The 15,701-nt window shown below is 40.1% G+C and overlaps 1 protein-coding gene across 4 annotated transcripts; it reads left to right on the forward strand.

The window, feature by feature from the left end:
- The first annotated feature begins 9,303 nt into the window (after nt 1-9,303).
- LOC112288670 (calcium-dependent protein kinase 30) lies at nt 9,304-15,296 on the forward strand. Of its 4 annotated transcripts, XR_016505395.1 has the most exons (3): nt 9,304-9,741; nt 11,437-14,091; nt 14,805-15,296. XR_016505395.1 is itself a non-coding variant. In XM_024533134.3 (2 exons), the coding sequence occupies exon 2, from the start codon at nt 12,269-12,271 to the stop codon at nt 13,853-13,855; it is 1,587 nt and encodes a 528-aa protein (XP_024388902.1). In that variant the 5' UTR covers nt 9,797-10,607; nt 11,437-12,268; the 3' UTR covers nt 13,856-14,213. The 4 variants fall into 4 exon arrangements, 3 of the variants coding, with proteins under 3 accessions (XP_024388902.1, XP_024388904.1, XP_024388905.1); XM_024533134.3 differs by lacking the exons at nt 9,304-9,741; nt 14,805-15,296 and adding an exon at nt 9,797-10,607 and having other exon boundaries at nt 11,437-14,213; XM_024533136.3 differs by lacking the exons at nt 9,304-9,741; nt 14,805-15,296 and adding an exon at nt 9,797-10,008 and having other exon boundaries at nt 11,437-14,213.
- The last annotated feature ends 405 nt before the right edge of the window (nt 15,297-15,701 follow it).

Raw genomic sequence — 15,701 nt, forward strand, 5'->3', positions numbered from 1 at the left:
GAAGGTGTACTAGCATTTTAGAGGTTGCGGATTACCCTCCTCTAAACTGATACTTCTTTTGTTACAATATTGGAGTCTTATTCTTCTTAGAGAGAGTGGATTACCCCTTTTCTTGAAGCTCTTAAGGCATTTTAGAGGTTGCGGAGTACCCTCCTCTAAACCAATATTGTCTTCTTGTAGAATCATTTCTGTCCTTCTCTTAGAATGGCTGGAGGCCAAGACATTAGTATGACAAAAAATTCGGAGTCCAAGTTGGATGCTATCATGAATGCCCTCGCTACGTTATCACAAAGAACTATAGAGATTGAAGGAGTCGTGGCAAGGCTTCATAATGATGGAGCATCTAGGATGGCACAATCTAGGTTGCACCAGCCTCAAACTTCTGTACTTGGAGAAGCAACTTTGCCTCAAGTTCGACAAGCACGGCTGGTTCTACTATATAAAGAGCCCCGAATTAGCCTTCCGGACAAGTTTGATGGTATGCATTCCAAGTTTCAAGGATTCGTCAATCAAATCAGGTTGATAACAGTTTTATTGCCCGAACGCTATTCAATGGAGGAGTCACGTGTTGGACTTGTTGGAACCTTACTTACAGGGTAAGCTCTATCATGGTTTGCTCTTTTGTTTGAGAAACGATTGTCCATACTAAACAACTTTGAAACCTTTTTGGAGGAATTTGTAAAAGCATTTGGTGAACATGACAAGGTTCAATGGGCTACAACAAAGATCCGGTCACTACGACAAGGGATGCGCTCTACATTTGTCTATGCATCGTATTTCAGGCAATTAGCATGCGACATCAATTGGAACGAAGAAGCATTAATGAATCAATTCTATTGGGATTTAAGAGACGATGTGAAGGATTTGCTGTTAACTCTTCCTAATCCGTGAATGCTCAACGAAGCTATTAGCCAAGCTGTGAAGTGCAATAACCGCCTATTCCAACGTCACCAAGATCAACACTCAAGACAACGTATGATTTTCCATGCCTCAAATATGTCGACAAGCAATGTGAATTCACCTTCAAAGATAGAAGACATGCAAATTGATGCGGTACGTGTCAAGTCCCTTACTCTAGAAGAAAAAAAGCGATGTATGGAGGAAGGTCTATGCTTATATTGCAGTGAAGAAGGCAACAAAGTTAGAAACTACTCTAAGAAGCAAAATTGACGTACTATCAAGACTAGGGGTGCGTTTGTTCAAGAACACGAGGTTGCGTAGCCACAATAAGAACCGTGCGGCTAGACAGTGAAATATCGCAACAACAACTAGGTTCCTTTCTTTCCGCTCAACCTGCCCTTTGTTTTACAATCTCTTTGTTTATTGGCCCTCAAAAACTGAGAACCTTAGCATTATTAGATTCAGGAGCATCTGCTTGTTTTCTTAGACGAAGAATTTGTAAAGCATCATAAGATCCTTTTAGTACAAAAATCCAAACCTGTTCACGTTGAGGTCATAGATGGATGACTTTTATTGTCTGGTAGTGTCACCCATGAATCAAAACCTATAGAAGTGATGTTTAAGGGCCATAGTAGTCATATTATTTTCAATATTATTAAAACTCCATCAAATCCTATTATACTTGGTCTTTCCTAGTTAGAAAAGCATAATCCATCCATAGATTGGAGGTTGCGGAAGATGACCTTTTCTACTAAACCATCCAAGAACAAGCCTAGTAAAAAATCCCGAATAGAAAAATCCTTATTCATTGGAGCAAGAGCGTTTGTAAGATCGTCCAAGGAAAGCGCACTGTTTATCATTTATGTGGCTGCAATAACCGGAGAGAAGATCTCGACAGCAGGTATATCAAAGCAATTTAAGGATTTTAAAGATGTATTTCAAAAGAAGAATGCCGACATGCTAGTGGAACATCGACCATATGATTGCACCATAGACTTGTAGGAAGGAGCACAACCGCCTTTTGGCCCAATCTACAACTTATCGCAAATGGAGTTGGCGGAGTTGCGGAAGTACATCAACAAGAATCTAGCCAAGAACTTCATCCATCATTCAAAATCGTCAACTAGGGCATCCTTCTTATTTAAGAAAGAGAAAGATGGCTTCTTGCGGATGTACGTGGACTATCGAGGCTTCAACAAGGTAACAAAGAAGAATCGTTATCCATTACCCTTGATTTTTGGTCTTTTAGAACAACTTAGACGTCCAAGGAACTTTACAAAAATTGATCTAAGGGGAGCTTACAACCTCGTACGAATCAAGGAAGGAGATGAGTGGAAGACAGTGTTCCGTATAAGGTATGGCCATTTTGAGTATAATGTCATGCCCTTTGGTCTTACCAATGCTCCAGTGGTCTTTCAACATATGATGAATGACATTTTTTGAGAGCACCTTGACAATTTTGTTGTCATGTATTTGGATGATATTTTGATATTTTCCAAAAACGAGGAAGAGCATGAAAAGCACGTTCGTTTGGTCTTGGAGAAACTACGTGAGCGAGGACTATATGCCAAGTTGGAGAAGTGTTTATTTCACCAAATAGAGATGGAATTTTTGGGGTTCGTTGGGACTACGGTAGATTTAAAGATGGACCTCAAGAAGGTGGAAGCAATTGTGTCCTCGAAGGTTCCGAAGACGGTCAGAGACGTACCATACTTTCTTGGTTTTGCTAACTTCTATCGGATCTTTATCAAGAATTACTCTCAAGTTGCTGCTCCTCTCACTCGATTGACATGCAAGGATAAGCTGGAATAGGGACCTCTAGCGAAGAAGGCGTTTCAAGACTTGAAGACGACATTTACTACGACTCCAATTTTGATACATCTAGACTTTACAAAGGCCTTTTATTTAGAAACTCATGCTTCGAATTTTGCTTTGGGAGCTGTACTTTCACAAATGGGAGAAGACAAGAAGCTCGATCCGGTTGCATTCTATTCTCGAAAGTTCTCTATTGCTGAAATCAATTATGAGATCCACCATAAGGAACTTCTTGCTATAGTGGATTCTTTCTAAGAATGGCATCACTTTCTTGAAAGAGCTGCACATCCAGTGAACGTATACATGGATCACAAGAATTTGGAGTATTTCATGTCAGCTCGAGTTCTAAATCGACGTCAAGCTCGATGGAATATGTTGCTATCTAGGTTCGATTTTCTTATCACTTATCGACCTGGAAAGCAGCAAGGACTATCTAATGCCTTATCAAAGAGATCGTATCTTGTACCAAAGGTTGGAGAAGCAACGTTTGATCAACAATGTATGACATTGTTGAAGCTAGAGCAATTTCAGCTTTGCGCTACTATTGTGCCAAATGATGCTGACTTCCTGAATCAGGTATGTGCCGTGACCATTGAAGATTCAGTAGCCATTGATATTAAGTAGCATGCCAATGACAATAAGTTCAAGGTGGAGGGAGATCTTTTATACTTTGAAGAGCGGTTATATATCCCAAAAGGACCAGCACGACTCCAAGTTCTTCAATCTCACCACGATTTTCCAGTTGTGGGACATTTTGGATTCAAGAAGACCTTGGAGCTTATTTCTCGAGATTTTTGGTGGCTCCAAATGTGAAAGGATGTGAAAGATTTTGTCCTCTCCTGCGACATCTGTTCAAGATCCAAGAATCCTCGGCATCGCCATTATGGACTTCTACAGCCATTGCCAATCCCACGTCGACCATGGTCTTCAATTTCCAAGGACTTCATCACGGACTTGCCATCATCGAACTCATTTGACAACATCTTTGTCGTGGTAGATCGGCTTACAAAGATGATACACTTTATCCCTTGCAAGAAGACATCGTCCAATGAAGTTACAACAAGGCTCTTTCTCGATAATGTGTATTGATATCATGGACTACCAGATGATATCGTATTAGATCGAGGAACCTAGTTCGTATCAAAGTTTTGAAGATGTCTCTTTGAGATACTGAAGGTGGATATCAAGCTTTCTTTGGCTTTTCATCCTCAAACTCACGACCAAACGGAATGGGTGAACCAAGTCTTAGAACAATATTTATGATGCAACATCAACTATCAGCAAGACGATTGGACCGCATATCTTTTGCTAGCCGAGTTTGCATATAACAACACCCTCGATGTGTCGACTCAATACACAGCATTCTTTTCCAACTATGGATATCATCCTAAGCTTGATTTATTGAGTCTGTCAACAAATAACAATCCAGTAGCTGAAGGATTTGTGAAGCAACTATTAGAGCTTCAATTATCAGCTTTTATGAAGGTACATCCAATCTTTCATATTTCTCTGTTGAAGCCTTATCGAGAGTCGTCTTTTCCTGAAAGAGTGCAATGTCCGCCACTTAGTATTGAGATTGAGAACCACGAAGAATACGAGGTTGAAAAGGTGCTGGATTCACGGCAAAGGTGGGATAAGTTGGAGTATCTTATTCATTGGTGTGGCTACGACATTAATGAGCAAACGTGGGAGCCTGCTGAAAATCTCGTCAATGTGCCACAAAAAGTACTGGAGTTTCATCAAGAACATCGTCATAAACTTAAGTCGGTTCAACGATAGCTTCCTTTTGAAGCTTGTTCATCCAAGAATATAATAAAGGGGGAGAGCACTACTATAATTCGTAGTTGATATAGTTATTTTCCCCAAGATAAAGTAAGATTTTTTCAGTAGCCATAATTTGGTCTTCTAATATGGATAGTCAAGAGATAGATACCATGTCAGTCAGATTATCTCAACCGACTAGCTCACGAAGGTGACTCCGAGATGAAGAACCGCCTACACCACGACGACGACCGAGGATACCGAGTAACCGATCATTGGTGATTGTATTTGAGTCCGAGCCTACTTACGATGGTTAGCCAAAAGGCGTGTTTGTAGGACAATTTCATAATGAAGACTCACAAGTTCATGCTTGGTCAGAAGTTGAAGGAGTGGGCCACTACCATTGGCTTCAAGGGCCGATGAACCACTTGCCTCATGAACAACAGTTGGAGTTCATAGCTGACGTTATGTGACAGATCTTCATTTTCTTACGTTGGTATTGATTAACAATAATATTGCTTCTCAGAGACCTCGAAGCTAAAAGAAGGGGTGAGGTTAGAGACATAGTCCTTAGAACCTTCTAGAGACAACTTTCTAGAATCCCGTAAAAGCCAGTCTCTGGAACCTTCTAGAAGCTTCTTAGTTAGTAGAAGATGTTAGGGACATAGTCCTTAGAACCTTCTAGAGATAAGTTTCTAGAACCTTCTAGAAACAAGTCTCTCGAACCTTCTAGAAGCTTCTTAGTTGGTAGAAGTTGCTTGAGAAGCTTCCTAAATAGGAGTATATATTGGAATCGAGGCTGAAGAGTTCTTCAGTCTCGACAACACATCTCTTGGAGCTCTAGTTCATCTCTCTGGTGTTGTTCTTGTATTCATCTGATTAATCTAGTTCTTGCCAGTTCTTCTTGAACTTCTTGTTAGATCTCGAGTTTGTATTTCTGTGTCCGTGACACTTAGCTACTAGCTCAATATTAGGTACCTTCCATATTTTTTTTTAAGATTTGAATCGGAAACTACATGATTATAAATCCATAAAAATCTAATATAATTCTATTAGTTTTATAGAAAATAAATATGACTTTAAAATAAAATTAACAATATTCAATGTCTTTGTCTTGAGTCTAATTCTACAATATATTAAAGATAAAAATAATCTATAGATTTGAATTAGAACAACTTTAAAATTAATTTAAGATGTTGGTGTTATAATTAATGTTTATCTCATATATTTCTTATAATAACTTTTATTAGTTTGTATAAGAAAGTCTTTATTATCTAATTTTTTGATTTGGACTAAATTGTTAACAAAGACTTTTTTGATAAAATATGTTTTTATCTAGAATTCATCAAAATTAGCCAGAAATTCTGATTTTTAGCATCTTAAACCATCACATCTCTAGAGATTTATTTTTTAATTTTTATTTATTTTTAATTTTTTAAGTTTTTTAAAAAAAATTCTATTAAAGATCTCTTCTTTTTTCATTTGGATGGTTTCTATATGTTGGGTTATAAATCTTTGAATCCTACTTAGTCTTTTTAAATGTTCTAATTATTCTTTCAAAAATTGAGAAGTATCCAATCTTTTATTAATGACAATTCATAAAGATGGGACTCAAATTCTATAGATCAAATGTAAATGTCTTCTTTCTTATAAGGATTTTTTCTTAATCACTTAGCAAAATCACCTTTATTTTTATATTTGTATAGTCTAGGACCAATATATTTAATTGTTAAAAAGAGGGTAACTATTTAATTCTTCATATAAACATATTACATAAAATGATACCATATAATCTATAACTTTTTCTCACATTCCAAAGTCATGAATTTGATCTAGAAGTTGACAAGATCTTTGATCAGCTAATCTTATCTTCATAACTACCTTCTGAGTGATTTTTAATTTCAATTTGTTTATAGTAGATTTAAACATATTTTCTATTATCTTTTTTCTTTTTTCTTTTAAGATAATATTTCCTTTTACATCATCAATTTCAACTCTAACTATTTTTTTTGTATTCTTGGTTTTTTTTATAATGTTACTCTTTGTTTGATAGTTGTGTGCTATTTGAATCAATTAACCAAAAAAAATGTTGGCTTTAGTTCTACAAAGATCTTGCCATAAGTTATAAGGTTCTACAAGATTAAAGATTTTATTAGTTGTTAGTCGCTTTAATAAAGTAATAGAAGCCCAAGGTCTTTTTGTCTACAAATTAGTACTCTTTCTTATTATATTCAACTAAAAAAAAATCGTTTTTTTTTTTTTTTTTTTTTTTTTTTTTTAAATTCTTTAGCTATTTCTTGAATAATTTTTGTCAATTCTACAAACTTAGATGCTTCTTCTAATATATCCTTATATATTTCATCTTCTTCAAGTTGTGTTAAGTCTATTGGTTTTTTAGCACTCATACTTTTGATTACAAGTAAAGAAGGTAAATATACAAAGAGAGATTTTCTTCCTACCTAATAGTACCAAGTTGGATTTAAGAAGTGATGAATTTGATGTAGAAGTTACATCAAGTTGAGCCACTATATATCTAATATCTTGAGAAGTTTGTGGCTATTGGTTTTGATTTTGTTTATGTGCTAAAGGTTTTTGCATTGTTTGATGATTGGTTTGAGTTATCATTATAGATTGATAGTTTTGACTATTACTTTAGTGGTCATAGTATATAATTGATAAACCATTTGTAATAATAGGATCTATAAATCTCACTCCTTATATATTTTCTTTGGCTTGATTATTATATTTTCTTGAAGAAGAGGTTAAAAGAATAATTTAATTGAATCTTCTATAAAAATCCATAGGATGAAATCATCTACAATTGGAACAAATAATTCTATTCTCAATCCAACATTGACCTACTAAATTTTGCTTCCTTCAAGTAGGATAAGGTGTCATATTATTTTTTTGATTTAAAATGAAATTATGACCTACTTGTTTCAATTGATGAAGAGGCTTATAAGATTCAAATTGGTTTTTCTCTAGAAGTAATTGTTGTAAGAATTGTTATCAAAATTGTGTTATGTATTTAAATTTTCTACAATTTTTATACCACAATTTAGAGATATGAATTTCCAATTTATGGTATCTAGGCTTTATAGTTGGAATTTGATTTTTAATGAGGCAAGACATTTGATTACTAATGGCCTTCATAGTATTGATCATCTTATTTTTTAACACATTATTAGTTAGCTTTATTTCACTTTTAAATTCTTCTAATCTAATATCATTGAAGGTCTTAATTTGAACTTGAGCATGTGGGCCTTGTATAACTAAAGATGTTAAGTTGCTAATTGGCAATAGAAAGATAGAAGGTTGTAAGTAGTTTAATGATAAATATTGATAGAATTTTGTAGGTCGATGTTGCAAAGGTAAAAGATGGATATTGGTTCTTTTGTCCTTCTAAGTATACAATCATTTTCCTTATCAATATCCTCTATTTCCATAGTGGTTTAAATAAGTAGCATTAAAACTAAAATGGCTATTATTAAAGACAAGAAGACTAGAGATTCTTGAAACAAGATTAAGAATAAGAAAGGCAATGATAAGAATGAAGAAGACTTTACTCTTATCTCTATATATATTACCCAACTAAGAGCTATAAGGCAACATTCTATAAGACCTCCAATACATGTCTAACCTATAAGTAACATGTTTAATTTGCAAGATAAGTTATGTACATATGCACCACAAAACTAATTTATATAACAAGTCACGAACATATGCAATACATGGTTAACTTGTTGGCCAAGTTTTCAAGCTGCCAATTAACTACAAGTATATATAAATAAAACTTCCAATAAAACTTTTCTACAAGATATTATTAAATCTACCTACATTTTATCTTCTACTTAACACTTCTTATTTAGATGTATAAATATGCTTATGACAAGAAAAGATGCATAAAAAAATAAGAGATAAAACAAATAAGTGTGATATACCTTTTTGTAACATAGAAAATAATAATAATAATAATAATAATAAATAATTATATATTTTTCATTAAAAAAAATCTCATTTAGATAAGTAAAAGAATTATAAAATCTACATAAAAAATAACCATTAAATAAAATGTCACAACTCTTAACAAAAAATTAATAATCTTTAAGACAAATAACAAAAACAAAACCATGTAAGATAGTTAAATTATTTATTTTTTAGAGAGATGTTCTAAGAACTGCTTCTATACATGGGATTTGGATGCTAATGTATTCTAGTACCTTGACCATTGCAATAGTCTACATTTTACTTGTTAATATAATTAATTTTTTTAGAGAAAATAATCTCCAATACCCAATTTTTTACATTCTTTATTCTTTATATTATTTTAAAAGTTTAGTACTAATCGTGAGCACGAAGGTATTTGAATCCTAGTCCCACGTTCAAACTACACATTGCAACGACTCCAAGGGAGCACCAAACCCTAATACTGCTCTGATGTATGTATGCTCGACCTCCGAGTCGAGGCTGTGGATTCCCTCGGAGTGCATGGCGAGGGAGGGGATGAAAGCAGGCAGCATGGCATGGATTCTGACCACAGCAGACAGCTTTGAATGCATTTAAATCAATTTTTTTAAAAAAAAAAAGACAAAATGAAAACACTCATTCACTCACTCTCTCAGAAGGAAATGAGAAAAAATGGGTTTGAATTTGAATGCGAGACTGCGGCAAATGTGAACCCTCGCCACGAATTGACGGCCCAGTCGTTCTCCGTCTCAATTATTGCCGACAGAGACGGAATGATTGCCGTGCTGTCAGGGTGCCAAATCCATGGCGAGCCAAGGACAAATTCCTGCCACGCCGGTCAACAACATTGGCGAGAGCGAGAGCAGCGAGAGAGAGAGAGAGAGAGCGAGAGATCGCGCACTCAGATTTTGCCCTTAAATCTGGGTAGCTCGGAGGCGACACACAAATAATGATCAATATATTATCGCCCCACGCATTCGAGGCTCTGGCTCTGGTTCTGGCCTTAGCCTTGGATCAGTGCACCGAATCTTGCATCCCGATTGATTCTGATTCCGATTTCCCTCGCTCAACCCAAATCCATCCGCACCCATCTTCTCGTGAAGCGCGACAGCTCTCTTGCGGATGCTTTCGACGGTGAAATCTTCGGACGGAGTGGTAGTCGTAGCGTTTTAGGCGACACTGATGTTGGCGACTTAGCATCCCTCGCTGGAGCGCTGAACACTTGCCCACGTCTGTTGATCGCTCTCAAATCAACTTTTGGATGTTGCTCGGGAACCGCAACGCGTGCCACTCCTTTAGGTCACTGTTTTCTTTTTCACCTTTCTTTTGGCTTCCGTTTCATGGAATTCCGATGGGAAACGAGATTTTGCATTTGTTATGTGAGTATTTATATAGTTTTTACATTCTTTTAGGCTTCTTACACGTGGTATTGAGCGAGATGGGATTAGTGACCATTTGAGACTTTCCAAAACTAGAGACTAGGAGGGGGCCAAGTTCGAGGATCATCTGGCTTAGAGTTGGGAGTGGTCGTGGTACGTTTGTAGAGCGGAGCTCTGTGTGTTTGAGGTTCTTTCGCTGTGCTCTTGTTAATTTTCTAAGTTTCTGAGCAGGATGATGAGGAGAGGTGACTGTGTTGTGTGAATTAGTAGCGTGGTGTAGTTCTTGCGAGCTTTGTGTGAGGGTTGTGTGTTGTGAGGATTTTGAGGTTTTGTGTGAAGCTGAAGGGGCTCGTGTTTGTTCTGGAGTGGCGCGGAGTGTCAAGCGATTGTGGAGTTTGTTTTAGTGCATTTGTCAGTTTTTGGTTGATGCCTCACTTTGGTTCATCTGTCAGAGATTTTCTCAGCTTGCTTGTTAAAATGAGAGCTTACAAGTTCTCACTTCGACACCTTTCGTGGAATAGATGTAACCTTTTTATGGGTTGATGAGTCAAGTGCGTGTTCGGCAGAGAATAAAGCCCTTTTGACGCCGTCTAGCATATTTCCTCTCTGTTGACGAAGAAGTCCGCGTACTCTTCTGTTAACAATTCAACATCAAATTTTGGAATTTCTTCGTCAATGATTGCGTTTGTCGGCAGTTAGGCTACACTTCGTTGCGCAGAGTCCGTATCACAGATACAAGAGGAAATTGCCGTAGAATCTTCATCCTGCTGAACAAGTTCGTATTTGGTACTGAGTTTCATCTTACCGCCCGCTTTATTCTAGAACCGCGATCTGCAGACTGATGTAGAAGAGTCGAGCAAGTCGGTCGTGGAAGTAAGGCTTCAATGAAGAGAAATTAAAGCTTGCATGTTCCTCGTTGTTGCTTGTCGCGAATTTCAGGCGCTAGAAGTATGGAAAAGTGCGCTTCCGCACTTAGTTGAAAAGTGGCACTTACTCGTGCCATTTCTTAGGCAGTCTTGAAAGCTGTCCATTGACGCGCTTGTTTGACCGTTAGGCACAATGTTTAGGGTCTCCAGAGAGTAGATGTGTGTGATTGATGCATCCTCTAAGTTAGGCTTCCGATGGCGCCAATCCTTGGTAGACACAGGATGCCGATGCTTGAAGTAGACCTATTCTTCTAATGTTAAAATATTTTTGAAGAGCATCAGCGGTAATTTAGAATATTTGTTCGGAAGGAGAATCGGTTTTCTCCTTCTGTCGATAATTTGCATCGTCAATTTTCGCATAGGTCTGTTGGGTAGCTCATCACGTCTCTGCGTAATTGCATTGCCTTTGTTAGATCGTAGTTACCTTCTGGTTATGGAAATCGATGCATGATCTTTCTCTCCAATACCAACACGTCGGTGTGGTTGATTACAGAAAATTCTAAGTTTATGAGATTGCGGGGTTCAGGTTTAACGTATTTTCCCGTTATTTGTCCACTCCTGAATCTGAACACTTCAAATAAATAATTTATGATGAATCTGGCATAGGAAACGTTTGCCTTACGTAATTACCGTAGTCACATCAAATTTGGACGAGAGCTTTGCAACCTGATACTTGTTCGTATGTACAGATTGCTAGAGCTTAGGAATAATTCTGGCTTCAATACTACACGGGTCTGGATCGATGCGGCTGCAGGCGTATACGGCAGTTATCGCTTGTGAAAGAGCTAAACGAGATTGGGCATGCTAATCAAAACGTGCATGCCGAAGAGTGGATCTTCGAGGGTCGGAAAACTTGGCTTCGCAGGATGTTGGACTCGAATAATGAGAGCGCACGCACGTGCTTTTCGAGGAATTTTATAAGCACGTAGATTTGCAGATCAGGGTCAAGAAATTCATTGCATCACATTGGAGGTTTCAACAGAATGTGGGCGTCTGTGTGCGTCAAAACCACTGATCGAAACATGAGCTCCGCTCTCATGTGACACCCAGAAATTATTGCACCTTTTAGAAGGGTGTGCGGTTTCTTTCAAGAAGTAGATACGTCAAGACAGCAGGTAGTGTATTGTAAGGCTTAGTCGGTGGATGGGTCATTTGGATTTGTTAGGGATTTGTCATTACATAATCAAGTAAGTACGGTTTCTGAGTTGCGCAGATTTGAGGCGTTCCTTAAGGTTGGTGTAAAATTAGGGTATGTGGAGAAGGTGTTCGATTAATTGAGGAACAGGTTGTGTAGTGAGAGAAAGAGAGATAGATAGGAGCGAGCGAGCGAGCGAGAGAGAGTGAGAGAAAGAAAGAGAGGTTCTGGTTGTGTAAAGAGCGTTTGGAAGGTGCTCTGCTTACGTTTCACTGTCAAGGCGTCAGAAATAAATCTTGCGAGTGTGGTGGAAGCCCCGGGAAAGTGCAGCCGACTTTTTATGAGACTGGACAAGGTAGAATAGCTTCACAGGAATCAACGCCAGAATGGGTAACTGTTGTGTAGGATCTTCCACAAAGAAGTCCAGGAAGGAGCGCAGGCAAAATCCATTTGCTCCTCAGGACGGTTATCAGACCAACAACCAAATTTTGAAGAATCAGCCGAAGGCCAGAATATTGGACAAGTATGTGCTTGGTAGGGAGCTCGGGCGTGGGGAATTCGGCATCACGTATTTGTGCACGGACAAGGAGACGCAGGAGGTTTTCGCCTGCAAGTCTATCTCCAAGAAGAAGCTCAGGACTGCCGTGGATGTGGAGGATGTGCGGCGAGAAGTGGCAATCATGAAACACCTGCCCCATCATCCGCACATCGTCACCTTGGAGGGCGCCTATGAAGACGACGTCGCCGTGCACCTGGTGATGGAGCTGTGCGAGGGAGGCGAGCTTTTCGACCGGATCATTGCGCGGGGGCACTACACGGAGCGGGGCGCCGCGCAAGTGACGCGGACCATCGTGGAGGTGGTGCAGGCGTGTCACAGGCAGGGAGTGATACACCGGGATCTGAAGCCCGAGAACTTTCTGTTCGCCAACACCAACGAGAATGCGCCGCTGAAGGCCATCGACTTCGGGCTGTCGGTGTTTTTCAAGCCCGGGGAGAGGTTCTCGGAGATTGTGGGCAGCCCGTACTACATGGCACCGGAGGTGCTGAAGAGGAACTACGGGCCGGAGGTGGACGTGTGGAGCGCGGGCGTGATCCTGTACATATTGCTGTGCGGGGTGCCTCCCTTCTGGGCGGAGACGGAGCAGGGCGTGGCGCAGGCGATTCTGCGCGGGATTCTGGATTTCAAGCGGGAGCCGTGGCCGAAGGTGTCCGAGACGGCGAAGTCGCTGGTGCGGCACATGCTGGAGCCAGACCCGAAAGCGCGGTACAATGCGCAGCAGGTGTTGGACCACCCGTGGCTGCAGAACGCGAAGAAGAACCCGAACGTGCCGCTGGACGCGGTGAGGTCGCGGCTGAAGCAGTTCTCGGCGATGAACAAGCTGAAGAAGAGGGCGCTGCAGGTGATCGCCGAGCACCTGGGCGGGGAGGAGATCGACGGGCTGAAGGAAATGTTCGAGAAGTTGGACAGCGATAAGACGGGGACCATCACATTCGAGAAACTGAAGATGGGGCTGATCGAAATCGGGTCCCAACTGACGGAGCACGAGGTGCGGATGCTGATGGAAGCAGCGGACGTGGAGGGGAACGGGACGCTGGACTACGGCGAGTTCGTGGCTGCGACGGTGCATTTGCAGCGCCTGGACGACGACGAGCATCTGCGAAGGGCGTTCGACGTGTTCGACGTGGATGGGAGCGGGTACATCGAGACGGAGGAGCTGCGGGAAGCTGTGGGGGAGGCGATGACAGAGTTGTCGAGCGAGCCGGACGTGGTGCAGGCCATCCTGTCGGAGGTGGACCTGGACAAGGACGGACGGATCAGTTATGAGGAGTTCGCGGTGATGATGCGGAGGGGTACAGATTGGAGAAAAGCGTCGCGGCAGTACTCTCGGGATCGGTTCAACAGCCTGAGCATGAGGCTTCTGCGGGACGGGTCATTGAATCCTCCGAGCTACTCAATGAGCTCGATGAGGTAGAACGAGGTAGCTCCAGCGGGGAGCATGTGACGCGCAACAGTGCGGGGCAAGCGATTGGGCACGGAACGGGCGAGGAGGTGCATGGGAGGTGTTGCTGAGTAGGTGGTGGGGGCAGTGAGATGGGTGGGCCGTGTGCGGCACATGCTGGAGACATGGATTTTGGTGGGGGATGAGGGTGGATCTGTGCAAGGTGTAGGTGGAGCAGATGGTGGTTTGAGGGGGTGCGGAGTGGCACGGTAGGTTCATTTATACGAACTTGGGATTGAGGTGTACTCATTTACACACTTGTACGTCTGTTGCCTTGCAGCACACAGGAATTTTGTATCATATATCAATTTGATTAATTTTCAGCATTTGATACCTGAGTCAAGCGCAGTGTTAAACGTTGATGCTAGCACCCTGATCATTTTCTTTCTTTCAACTCAGTTTTCGTTCGATCCTTTTCCAAGTGCCGATTGACATTGGAAGCTTTTGCTCGTTTCTGTGATTGACATTTGAAGCCTATAACTCGCTTCTAAGTGCCAATTTCCACGGCACCTGTGATATTCACACACGACCCGTGGGTTGTAAGTTATCTGTCTTCCTTCGTGTGGAACCAACGAGTCATTGAGTCACTACTTGATAAGATTCTAGTACTGAGCCGCGAAGATTTGCCATACACGTACCTTTCTTTTGGTTGCTGAGTGATGTCACTAGGCCGACTGTTAGAGCCCTAAGGCATCACATGTTAATTGTAACATCCCCTTTTGCAGCATTTCATAACTAGCTTTTCCTCCCCGTCCTGGACTCTTCCTGTGTTACCGCAGCTGTTGGCGACGTGCTCGTATGGGCACGTCGGATAGTCAAACCCCCACCTGGAAATGCGGATTCTCTTATTGACTTTCGGTGAAGCTTGGAAATGATCTTTTGCGTCTAAACAGACCTGAATCGCGTCTTTGTCTCTGAGCAGGCAGGTGAACCACGAAATCAACGAGGTGGGTGCAATTCAATGCTCGCAACGTAATATGAAAAAAGCGGCCTCCTCGGCATTTGGAGGCTTACCACCGCTTTGAAGTGAGAAATTATAGCGTCCTTTTAGCTGGCAATCAAACTTTATTAGAAAATGGTGATAACTGTGATGGGCCAGACAGCGACACTGCAACAGCTTGGCCACATCTTGTCACTTCTTTTGGACGCCATTTTGCAGCTGCAAGAGCGTTGAGCCTGCCCTTTCTTACATTGTGCTTGGCTAGCCCCTAAGTTAGCAGCAGGCGTAAAATCCCACAGCATTTCTCACAACTTTCCCCAGTCCCTATATCAGACTAGTATTATTCGTATTATTTAGAGTTGTAGCTGAAGGTATATCAAGGTTTCGAGGGCTTTTCAAAATGAAAGATGTATTTAGTAAATTTGGATTTTAAGAAATATGAAGTTTATAAAATTGAGGATTTTGTGAATATTGTAATATATTGACAAGTGAAATTTTGTCAATCCATAATTATATTTGTCTTAAATATTTTTGAGAAATTTGATATTAATCTAACAATTAGATTGACATTTAAAAGAATTTTTGTGAGTTATGGTCTTAGATAATTGAAATTTAGGATTAGTGAGGATTTTTGCAATCTTACAATATTTGCCAATTTGATTAAAACTCAAATTGATGAAAGCAATTTAGACTTAGAAATCTATACACCAGAATTTTTTTAAAGGAATTTAATTGTTCAACAAAGAGAAAAGATTGTTGAAAGATCAATATTCAAGTTGGAGATGATAGGCAGCCAGCATCCAAGAGATTTTGGGAGCTTTTTTTCAATTGGTGCATTCAATTCTCCTCAAAATTTTTATGCTTATTATTTGCTTGTGA

Source organism: Physcomitrium patens, chromosome 11 (assembly GCF_059467195.1).
Source record: "Physcomitrium patens ecotype Gransden chromosome 11, ASM5946719v1, whole genome shotgun sequence".
Lineage (NCBI taxonomy): Eukaryota > Viridiplantae > Streptophyta > Bryopsida > Funariales > Funariaceae > Physcomitrium > Physcomitrium patens.

What these genes read in the sequence shown, in the direction of transcription:
- LOC112288670 (XM_024533134.3), top strand. Translation starts at nt 12,269, where the DNA reads ATGGGTAACTGTTGTGTAGGATCTTCCACAAAGAAGTCCAGGAAGGAG.